Consider the following 12435-nt stretch of genomic DNA (forward strand, 5'->3'; position numbering starts at 1 on the left):
GAAAATGAGAGAGAGAGAGAGAAGAAAAAATTCAAAAAGAGAATGAAGAGAGAGAAGGAGAAGAAAAAAAAAGAAAAAGGAGGAAGGGGAAAGAGAAGGAAAAGAGAGGAGAGAGGGGGGAGAATAAAAAGAGAGATAGAGAGAACCAAGAGAGGAGAAAAAATAAACTAAAATAGAAGGTAAAAAGAGAGAGAGAGAGAGAGAGAGAGAAAATTACACAGAATTTGGAGTGAAAGAAAAAGAGAGAGTAAATAAAAAAATAAAAAATAAAGAAAAAAAAATGAGAGATGGATTGTTGAGCAAAGTTCTACGATAGCAACACAACTTTGCTTGCCGCTTCGACAAAAAGGCCTAGCATTCCGTGCGCGATTTGAACGAAATGCAAATGTTGAATTATACCAAAAGAGATACTGTTGTATTTTTGGTTGGCGCTTCACATGCTCACAACATTGTAATTGTATTGTATTGCAAATTTGAATTATTGTAAGTTACTGTACCTTAAAAATTTAGCCCGTACCTTAAGAGGTTTCCGGGCTCCAGCATTTTCGAAAAGAAAAAAACGACAGACGTCAGCAGATAGGACAAAACGCCCGAGTCGTATGGCAGACATTAACTTTTGCCCGTTCCGTGTGGCAGATGAACTTTGAGGGGCTCAGCATACACACTAAAAGAGAGATATGAGCCTCCAGAAAGAGCAGCACACGTCGGGGAGAGACGTCGAACTTGGGAGTCTAGGGACAGAGAAGACGACGACGAAGAAGAAGAGTGAGGTAGCTGACTATGGCTCCTAGTCATGTGCAGGAGATTGAGGAGGGACTCAAGGAATCGCCAGCTCAGCCAGCTGTAGCATGTATTGATCGTATATCGGATGGATTGAAGGAGGAGAAGGTGAAGAAGAAGAAGCAGCTGCAACCGCATGTGCTAGTAGTACCATACCCCGCGCAGGGGCACATCAATCCGATGATGCACTTGTGCAAGAAGCTGGCTGCGAGAGGTGTGTGGGTCACGTTCGTGAACACGCAGTACAATCACGAGCGGCTGCTGCGCGCGCAGGAAGAAGCGAAGGTGCCCCTCCCCGGCCGCGATTATTTCAATTACAGAAATACTCAGGATTCCGATCAGAGGTACGAACAAGGAACACTGAATATGCAGCAGCAGGACATGAGCATCAATCTAGTGGGTATACCGGATGGCCTCACCCCAGAGGACTACACCTACACGGACGTGCCTAAAACATGCCAAGCGCTCATCGACATGGAGCCTCGGCTATGCCGCCTCGTGGAGGAGGAGCTGCTGGGCCCTCCTGTCTCCTGCATCATCGCCGACGTCTTTATTTTCCCCACACCTCGTGTTGCCAAGAAGCTTGGCATACCTCACGTCGGCTTCTGGACGCAAAACGCTGCTAGCTATGCGGCTCACGCCATCTTCACGGGGGGCTACAGGCCACCCAAAGGTAACTGTCACATGGAAAAACTACAGAATTACTTGTCAGAATCGCGCGCGCTCTCTCCTTCTCCTTCACATCGATCGCTATCTCTCTCTCTCTCTCTGTGTATATATACATAGTACCCTAGTATATTGTTCTACTCTAGTCGCAGTCTATAGTACTGCCGTGGACTGCTGTTACATTGGAAAGCTATACTGCTACTGTACATTGATCATCTCTCTCTCTCTCTCGCTGTGTCTAATACTGCACAGTAATATTAGTCTACTCTGGTCTCAGTCTATCAAATCGTTATTGCTGCAGATGAGCTCGTGACATGCATCCCTGGATGCCCGCCCCTGCGCCACAGCGAGGTTCCTACGTTCCTCCAGCCTTGCGACCCATCCGATTTCGTCTTCTCGTACCTCATCGAGAACTTCAGAGCAGTGTACGACAATGCGGCGGTCCTCTTCAACACCCTGCCGGAACTCGAACCGGCCGCCCTGGCGTTCGTGCAGGCTCAGCCCTACAGGACGCCAGTGATAGGCCCGCTACTTCCCGACGAGTTCATCGACGCAGAAGAGATACTGGATGCGGAAACCCGAGACAGGATGAAGCTGGGGACGTCGCTGTGGCCGGAGGAGGGGGAGGGGTGCATGGGGTGGCTGGACCGGCAGGAACGGGGCTCGGTGCTGTACGTCTCGTTCGGGAGCATCACCATGCTATCCGCTCGGCAGATACAGGAGTTCGCCGCAGGCCTCGAAGGGACCCAATGTCCGGTGCTGATGGTGGTTCGGCCGGCGCTCATGTTCGGGGCGGACGCAGCCTTCCCGGCGGGATTTGCGGAGCGGATGACAGGTAGCGGGAGATCGATGTTCGTCGGGTGGGCCCCGCAGCTGGAAGTGCTGGCGCACCCGGCGGTGGGGGGCTTCCTAACGCACTGCGGCTGGAACTCTGTCCTTGAGAGCATAGTCCGGGGCGTTCCGATGCTCTGCTGGCCCTACTTCGCCGATCAGATGCTGGACTGCCGGTGCGTGGTGGACGAATGGAAGGTCGGCCTGGAGTTCGATGCTGATGTAACCGACGAGAAAGAGGAAGCCGGGGGCCGCAGCGGCGTCGGATGCGACCTCGTCTCTCGACATGAGATCCAAGAGAAGGTGCGGTTCCTCATGGATAAGAAGCTTAGCAAGGATATGAGGCTCCGACTCAAGAGGCTCCGTGACGCTGCAAAGAATGCTGTTCAGAAAAGCGGGCCTTCCCGTCAAAGTCTTGACTCTTTCATCGACTCCCTCTTCTAGCCACATTCTTCTTACAAGTCAAATAAGTCCAAGGCTAGGTGGTGTGATATGTCCTGCTTCCTCCTCCCTTGCAAAAATTAGCCTATACTATCATTATACCATCTTTTCTTTGAAGTTCAAGTAGAGACTCAGGCTGTGTGGCAGGACCATTACACCCACACGTAATGTTTATGGACGTGACAAGTCCAATATTTGTGATTACGTGAATGCAAATCATTGTATGTCTTTGACATGCTAAGCGTTATCATATCAACAACTACACATGATATCAACTCCTACACATGGATATAAAAGTGTAGTCCACATACATGCACATAGTTTCACACACATGAATGCAGACCATTGTGTGTTTTTGACATGCTAAGCTTTATCATATCAACAACTACACATGATATCAACAACTACACATGGATATAAAAGAGAAGTGCACATACACACATGGATATAAAAGTGTAGTGCACATACATACACATAGTTTTACACATATGACAATAATAAAACTATTGTGTCAACCTCCCTATTAGTACTTCTACAGGTATGTGTGACACATCATTTGTACATAATCAAGCATAATTGTAGTAATTTCTTGTTTTGCAAATCAAGAAAAATTGTGTTTCATATATGAGAGAGAGAGAGAGAGAGAATGCACCACAATCCATACTCCAATTTTTTGCTTTGTGTTTGGGATCTTCCCTTACCAACATGTTGTCAATTGCAAGCTCGGTTTCTCTGATGAGTATACAAGAGAAAAAATCGTACAATGCTTTATCTTGGCACCAACTTAAATGATTATGCTGAAAAGTAGTACAAAAAGTTTTATAATAAGCTTTGAGCCATTGACAAAATCAAGACATTCAAGTGGAGTTCATTTCCCTTTGACAAACAATAGCCTAATTACATTGCATCATATGAGATGTCTATAACACATCTTATATACCTTGTCTCTAGAAGCTTAGTTGCATTAACTGGTAACCCTTGTACTTTAGGACTAGCTATTGGAAATGAAAAAACTCTCTAGTATTTGTATATAGCATGATGTATCCAAACTCCATATGTAAGCATTTATCTCTTAAAGTGAATACATTAATCGAGAAGTTTTTGGCTTACAACAAGCCCCTAATTTATTCAACCCAAAGATGGGGAGAAACGGTACAATAAACATGAACTACTAAAGAAGAATATGTGTTCAATACAAGTAACCATATGCCTCTTTTGAAAGGGTATAGTGTTGCCTATCCACCATGTAAGAATCTCTTTGGGGTCTTCAAGATTCCCTATCCAACGTGGTATGTACACCCATTCCAAGTGGCCCTTTTGCTTGTAACCAATATACCACTTCTAAGCTACCACTTTGCTTCATGTATCTATAGCTAAGGATACGATGACACTATTTACAGCATGAAACACGAGACACATCTGATCTATTGGTAGCTCATCATTGGGAAAGGGGTCTATCAAGTCATGAAGTAAACATAAGACATGCTATTTCAACAAACTATGACATAATAGATATGAAGTTGTACTATTTCTATGTATTGTCACAATACAACTTGAGTGATGTTATGTTCTAGGTCATTAGTCTTTGCATGCAATCTCTTTAATTATTTGGTTAGCATATCTCTCTTGATTAGCCAAAAGTTATTACTTGTGGAAAATATTCTTAGCAAAGCATTTCCTCTAAAAAAACTATCAATTGTAGAGTTTCCCTAGTAGAATGAAGGCGAATCTCACATTAGGCAAAAAGTGAATTAAAAAATGGGCCTTTTAGCCCCCTCTCTCCTGCTTAATACAAGAAAAAGTGGAGAAAAGAATAGCAAAATAATCTTCTCTATCCACTTTTGTTATCTTATTTTTGATTTATTTATATTATCTACAAAGAATACTACAAGGAAATGGACAAATAGTAATGCCTGTTTCTAACGTCACATAACGGTGTTGCCTTTTGCATCCCTAATCTATATTAGCAATGTAAATAGCAAAGATGTTTTGAGAAAAAAAAGGCTGCAATTTCTATTAACCATTTGCGAAAGAGAATGAAAGAGAGAGTGAGAGAGCTTAAAGCTGAGAGAGAGAGAGAGAGAGAGAGAGAGAGAGAGAGAGAGAGAGAGAGAGAGAGAGAGAGAGAGAGAGAGAGAGAGCTCATCACCACCTCTGCCACCACTACCCCATATGCGAAGAGGAACAAGAGGGGTGCAAATGAGAAGGAAGGGAAGCTGCAAAAGTGAGGAAGAAAAATAGAGGCACAAAGAGTTTCACCTTTGAGTGTCTACAGAGAGGTGTTGTTCCATCCCAAGGAATATCTTTATTGCATCCCATAAGTAGAGTTCCTAGGTATGCAATGGATGGAGTGCCTAAGTTGATAAACCTATTGGAGAGCACACCACCAACTACGCCCTCGACACGAGAAAACATGGTGGGCCTTTGGGATCTTCCTCCAATCTTGAAGCTAGAGATAGAGGTAATGATCGATGCATTACTACCCATGGATGTCACGTCATCTGACCCATTGGGAGAGAAAAGGTCCATACCATTATATAATGGGTACCGAGTATCTTACTTGAAGATACTAGTTGTGCTTTTAAGTGTATAAAATAAGTACAGATAGGGTGATACGAGTTTAACCAAGTTGTTTATGTACATACTATGCTTCTTTATCCTTGATTCCATTATAGTGAAGATTTTACTCTCTTCAAAGGTGCTTGGGTTTTTTTTAAAGGTTGCTCAAATATTACATATTGCCACTTGGAAACACAATGTGCGAGTCTTGGAACGATGCGCAATTGGTATTACAAAAACTTGGTACGGAGTACAACAACATTCATGTATGTGTCAATGATTGTGTGCTATTTCGAGGAGACTATGAGACTATGGAGACATGCCTAAAGTGTGGTGCTCATAGGTATGTCCAACACTTTCTACTTATATCATGTATATGTCACATATTTCACACATTAGGCATGGCGAGCTTAACAATGTGGCATGCACAAAATGGATCCATAGATGGAGTTTAGCGAATACTAGTAAATTTGCAAGCATGGAGTCATATTGACTCCACATTTTCAACATTTTTTACAAGAGTGAAAAAATCTTCGGCTCGGTCTTGCTATGGATGGTGTGAATCCATTTGGTCTTAGCTGAACTTTTTGCAATGTGTGGCTAGTAGTCCTTGTGAATTGTAACATCTTGTTATGGCTTTCCATGAAGAAGGGATAACTAATCCTTAACTTGCTCATTCTTGGGCACTATAAAGTCAATAACATGGATGTCTATCTCCATCCATTAGTTGATGAGCTTAATATTTTGTGGGAGAAGGGGATTGCTTTGGAAGACATGAGGTGGTAGACGGTATGTTCTTATGTAGACCATGCATGACTTTTCAGGATTTGGGGAGTGCTCATGTAAATAAGCTTCCATTCTCATTGTTGATATCTAACATGGTTCGTTTATGTTTGTGTTGACTAGATAGGGATATGGTGACATGTTTGGTTACCTCAGGTTATAATGCATATACATTGTGTGAATCATAGTTAGACTCCCAAATGTCACAGAACATGAAGAAGATGGTATATCAAGGGAACATTGCTTTCTTGCCAGAGGGCAATGAATTGAGGGCACGTTTTCTTGGACAACCTCTAGCACAAATGAATGCCTAAAGCTAGTATGAGTGAAAGATGGTCTATGAGGAGTTGCTTCTAAGTGAAATGTGACGATTCTCAATTTTCTATGAGTTGCCATATTGGACCCGCTTACAGATCAACCATTTGTTGGATCATATTGAAATTTTCAAAAATGTGGGTAGCTCATTATGGAATCATATCACAAGAAAGAGAGACACTTTACGGGAACATATGGATTTGAAGGAGTAGACAAGATTGAGGTGCTTTGGCCATAGTTGTGCTCTAATGGTATGATTGGTATAAGATATGCCAAGTTCATTCTAGCCTTGATAGTAAGTAAAATTCGTCTATTTTGTACCGATTCTTTGTAATGCTTTAAATTTCTAGCAGTTCATACTATTGATCATGATTGTAGGGTATTTCACTCCAGAGATATGTTTGACGATTTATAAGTTTTCCAATGTAGTACAATGGATTTCATAGAAGGAGATCAAGACATCCTCTATTGAATCCACAAGGCAAGAAGCATATAGTATGTCTCTTTGAAAAGTATCTATCCATGAGAAAGCATACTCACAATACAAACTCACCTCCTAGTATATCTCATGGGTGAAGTGGAGATTACAAGACCTCTCCATATCCGATGGATGTTCTTCTTAGAGCGCTTCATGAAAATTTGGAAGGGCTTTCTGTAACAATGAGCTCATCCAAAGGGGATCATGACTAAAAGTTAACGTCGAAGATACTGGTGCATATTTCAAAGTGGCTACCGACAGTGGATTCAAACAAGAGTATGCTATGGAAGCTAAAAGATGATAATAAACTAATAGGAGATGTGGTAATCACAAATGGGATAGAAAAGATCATGGATGGTGCCATGGAGAAGAAAGTGAACCATTTTTGTATATTGTATCATGCATCTAAGGAGAAGTGGCTCTATATGTATGAGCATGCTAGAAGGGAATGGGAGGAAGCACGATCAGACTTTCAACATAGTACACACCATCCTATACACCTGATTCTGATATGCAAGTCTGTCAAGAAATATACTTGTAAGAAATGTCACAACTTATTCCTCATGTCAAGCCTTAGAGTCAACCTTTTGATGCTAAGTGTGAAGTTTACAGTAATCTTTCCTTTAGCTACCAATGGAAGCAATTCATGATGATGGTTGCTACCTTCTGATGCTAGGAGGCATATTCCATGGTGAATTCCATGAGACCATGGTGGATTCTGTGAGTTTTCATTCTACAATGGATTCCGTGAGGTTTTGCGATGGATTCCGTAAAACTATATTTATTTACCGGGGCTCATACACAAGGGGGATTCCTTGTGCGAGAAGTTGATGGGGACGTCTATCCTTTTCGGGTGTCATATAAATTTAATGTGCACGTGGCTGATTCCATGGTGTGTGATTCCACAAAATACATATTTAAATTAATGGATGTTTATGAGTTTAGAGTGCACTCATATTAAATTAAGGTTAGAACAGAGTTTCAACCTATCTATTTATTTTGTAGATGAAGACTATTAGATATTCACTTTTTCCAGTTTAATTTTATTATTTTCTAACAATTGTGAATGCTTGAATTGATGTGTAGGGCAGGCGGCGGTGGCATTGGAAAGCATTGTGCGATAGCATGTATTCAATTTACCTAGAAGAAATTATCATTTTTTATGGGCACGCGTCTTATCATTAAAGATGTGGTGCTAATATTTATTTAGGTGCGCTTATTTATTGAAGTGCTTGATAAATATTTATTATTTTGTATGCGCATCGGTACGAGGTTTAAATATTTCATTATTGGACATTGTATTTGGGCATAGCTTGACTTTTGGGCTATCCAACCACTTTATTCTTTATTTGGACAAAAGTAAACACAAAAGCTAAAGCATGCTTATTGTAAAATTGGGCTATTTTTGAGCTTTGAGATGAATAAATTTATAAATGCATGCCTTGTGAAGTGCTCACACAAGGCATGGGAGGAGATTGTACCCAATTGGTCTCTTTTCTTCATGTCGTGCAAGTCTATCTTCTTACTTCTTGAGCTTTAGTAGAGTTATTTTGTTCTTGGGGACCTTTCAACGCTCGCTACGTACACATCCAGCATCCGATTTGCGCATCGTGGTATTAGAGAGAAGTTGAGATCAAGGGCTTACAATCGCTTACCATCTTGCATGAAGGTAAAGCTCCTGGAACAAATGAGCTCTAGAGTCAACTGTCAATATCAATGTGTTCCTAGCGGTGAAGAACCCCCTGTTGTGTTGTTGGATTGTGAAGGATCACTCTCTAGCGACGGAGGACCACTTGGAAAGTTTCATCATTAAGACGTTTTTATTACAAAGAAAGTAATTCATCATTAGTGCAAAGTTAAGCTTAATACTTAAGCTTATAAAGCTTAAGCTTTAAACTTTTCAATTTGGTAACTCGGCATTGACTGTCGATTCTGTCTATAACATGCTGCCGTCCTTCACTGAAAAAAAACAATTAAGTCAAGCTTTTAAATCTAAAGATTAAAGCTATAAAGTTTAAAGATTTAATCCTTAAATCTCCTGCATAGAGAAATTTCACATTGAGCTCTTCTCCAAATCAATCCCGAATCGATTTTACAACTCCAACAAGCCCTTGTTTGTACCTGCACTTTGACAAAGCCAATTTCGAGCAAATAGATTACTATAACCAGTATACACGGACGAAGTATTTGTTGGAAGAATGCTTTCGTCAATTTTCATACTCGTAAAAAAAGAAGAAAGATCGCAAAAAGCCATATAAAAAAAAGAGAAACAAGCCTTTTAAACCCAAATTTGAGCTATGCTCATCGTGCTAACAAGATTTTGAGTGTGTGAGATTGTTTGAAATTTTGCAATGTCTGATCAAACCATGAAAGATTTTATGGCCGAAGGTCATTTATCAGAACCAATAGTGGAGGAAAAATTGGACCTAATTATGATGCATCTTTAAGAGGAACGAAGAGCACGTCAAACTTTGCAAGCTCAACTGGCTACTCTTCAACAATCTACTCTGTCGATCAAGATGGATCGCAACTTGAAGATATTATACGACGTATGATCGATGTGACACTCGAAGCACAATTTATCGGAAAAGAAGCCAAGATAAGTAAAAGAAATTTTAAATTCTGTACTTTTAATGGGTTACATGACAGAAAGACTCTTCTTGCATTTATCAGTTAGTTTGATGATTATTTTCACTAAGAACAATATGTCGAAAAAGACAAACTCAAGTGTGTCCTTAACCATTTAGTGGACAAAGCATTGTTATGGTGGACTGTTGTCCGCAAAAGTATTGATTGTCCTACTACTTGGAAGGCTTTTCAAAAGAAATTTTTATAGAATTTTCTTCCACCTCAATTCCATGAAAAATCAATCAAACAATGGGATCTTCTATAACAAAGAGATCATGAGCCTATTCCATAATACACTGAGCATTTCTGAAATGCCTTATTGCAACTTCGAATGCTTGAAGATGTACCTGAGGTGATCCACAAGCACAAGTTTATGTCTAGTTTGCTTGGTCACTTTTATACGGAGGTGAACATGTTCAAGCCCCAACGACTCTCGAGGATGCGATTTCTTTGGCCCATGATGCTGAAGACAAAATTCGAGGATGAGAGAAGCGACCACAACAATTCCCAACTAACTGTAACTTTGATACAAAGCAATTCAATTCTAACTTTCGAAGATTCAATCAAAATCTCTTTGTTCCATATTCTTTCCGTAAATCCTGGACACGATCCCCTGCTTTACCATAAAACACAAATCCAAATCCTAAGCCATCTTTCCAACCAAATCCCAACATACCTAAACTCCTAGCCATTACCAATAATGTTTTCAAAGCCAAGCCTATAGTCTGTTACAAGTGCCACCAACCTGGACATCTAGTAGTGAATTGTCAATCCAAAAAGCAAACTGTTCACATCAACTACTTGGGAGAGATTGAAGATGAAAACCATGAAGAAATGTCAGATTTTACGGAAGACGATGATGATATGGGTACTACTTCAGATACTTTACCAGGTATGTCAAATCCTCATTCATTATTAATGATAAAATGTCTTGTGCATGTAAAGAAAAGATTGTTTTACATGATGATGGGAGCACACACAATTTTATTTCTGTAAAATTGGTCAAAGAATTGAATTTACATACTGTTTCAACTCATTATCGCATCAAGGATGCATTCTTAGGTACTAGATACAATAGTACACAAGAAGTTCATGATTTAGAAATTAAAATTGGCAATTATGTTGAGCACAGAAATTTTTTGGTTGTGCCTTTGCAATCTAGTGATATTATTTTAGGAATGCCTTGGTATCATAAATATAACCCTGATATAGATTATTCTACACATTCAATGAAGATTTATTCTAATGGGAAACAAATCACATTACATGGTACACACACTTTAGATAATTTTCCATTGCTTAGTCACACACAGGCTAAATGTGCATTAAGAAAAGGTAGCAAATCATACTTGGTATGGATGAATGAAATTGAAGCTAAGGAAAATTAGTAGGCACACACAATTTCTTTCACAATTTAAAGATTGTTTTATTGCTGACTTACCACATGACTTACCACCTACACGTCTTGAAGATCATAAAATAGACTTAATTCCTAGATTACAACCACCATGTAAAGCACCTTATAGACACAATCAAATTGAATAGAAAGAAACCCAAGTTGAAAAATTGTTAACCTGAGGACTCATTAGGCCCAGTAGTTCTCCTTTTGATACACCTGTCTTGTTAGTCAAGAAGAAAAATAACACCTATAGGATGTGCATTGATTATCGTGCCCTAAATAAGATTACTGTCAAGAATAGATATCCGATTCCTAGGGTAGACGACCTCATGGATAAACTACAAGGGGCCACAATATTTAGTAAGATAGATCTCAAATTTGGATATCATCAAGTACGACTAGATACACATGATATTTTCAAAACTGCATTTAGAACTCAATTTGGTCATGATGAATTCATTGTTATGCCTTTTGGTTTGACTAATGCACCAACGGCATTCAGTCGTATGATGAATCTGATATTTTTGAAGCATCAGCATTGTGCAATTGCTTTCTTTGATGACACATTGGTTTTCAATAAGAATGAGAATGAGCATTATGAACATTTATCTTTGGTTTTCAAATTATTGAAAGAGAATCAATTATATGCTATTCTTGAAATGTGTAACTTTTTCCAAACCTATATTAAATACTTAGGACATATTGTTTCATCTGATGGTATTAAAGATGATCCTAAAAAGATAGCAGTAATTTTGAATTGGCCGATCCCTAAAGATGTGCATGAGTTACGTTCTTTCTTATGTATTGCTAGCTTTTACAGAAAATTTGTGAGAAATTTTTCATTACTTACATTGCCTTTGACAAAATTGTTAAAGAAAGGTATTGTATATCATTGGTTTGATAATCACCAAAAGTCTTTTGATTTACTGAAACTTGCTTTAACCCATGTCCCTGTTTTGCAATTACCTGACTTTAATAGACCATTCTTCATAGTAGTCACTAATGCTAGCGGATCAGGAATAGGAGTTATCCTTATGCAAGATTCACATCCCATAGCCTATTCTAGCTACAAACTTAAACCTTTTGAGCTGAGATATTCTACCTATGATAAGAAATTGTTAGTTGTAGTACAAGCTTTATATCATTGGAAACACTATTTAATGGGATCTGAATTCATGATCAAAATTGACCAACAAAGTATCAAACATTTCCTTAGTCAGCCACAAATCTCTGACCATCATATTAAATGGGTTGTTTTTATTCAAAGTTTTTATCCACTTATCCAATATCAACCTAGAAAAGAGAATATTGTTGCCAATGCCTTAAGTAGAAGACCAAGTATCCATAATATCTCCGCTATATCTTCTGATTTCCTCATCCCTATGAAAGATATCTATGACCAAGACCCCAGTTTTCAAGCTGATTGGAATAAATTAGTTGCAAATAACTAGATTCTAATGGATTCATTGTCTTATTCTGATGGATTTATATTTTATGAGAAAAGTTTGTGTGTAACTGTTCCATTTTGATCATTTGTGTTGGACGAAATTCATTG

General features: G+C 39.4%; 1 protein-coding gene across 1 annotated transcript; it reads left to right on the plus strand.

Moving 5' to 3' along the window:
- The first annotated feature begins 675 nt into the window (after nt 1–675).
- On the plus strand, nt 676–3255 carry LOC148015389 (UDP-glycosyltransferase 85A2-like). The gene is made up of 2 exons (XM_087665372.1): nt 676–1453; nt 1748–3255. The coding sequence occupies exons 1-2, from the start codon at nt 781–783 to the stop codon at nt 2719–2721; spliced, it is 1647 nt and encodes a 548-aa protein (XP_087521498.1). The 5' UTR covers nt 676–780; the 3' UTR covers nt 2722–3255.
- The last annotated feature ends 9180 nt before the right edge of the window (nt 3256–12435 follow it).

This window comes from Lygodium microphyllum, chromosome 24, assembly GCF_053477565.2.
Source record: "Lygodium microphyllum isolate KBCC chromosome 24, Lygodium_microphyllum_v1.1.10, whole genome shotgun sequence".
NCBI lineage: Eukaryota > Viridiplantae > Streptophyta > Polypodiopsida > Schizaeales > Lygodiaceae > Lygodium > Lygodium microphyllum.

Coding starts and splice junctions, on each gene's coding strand:
- LOC148015389 (XM_087665372.1), top strand. CDS start 781: ATGGCTCCTAGTCATGTGCAGGAGATTGAGGAGGGACTCAAGGAATCG. Junction 1,454..1,747: donor GGGCTACAGGCCACCCAAAG/GTAACTGTCACA, acceptor TTATTGCTGCAG/ATGAGCTCGTGACATGCATC.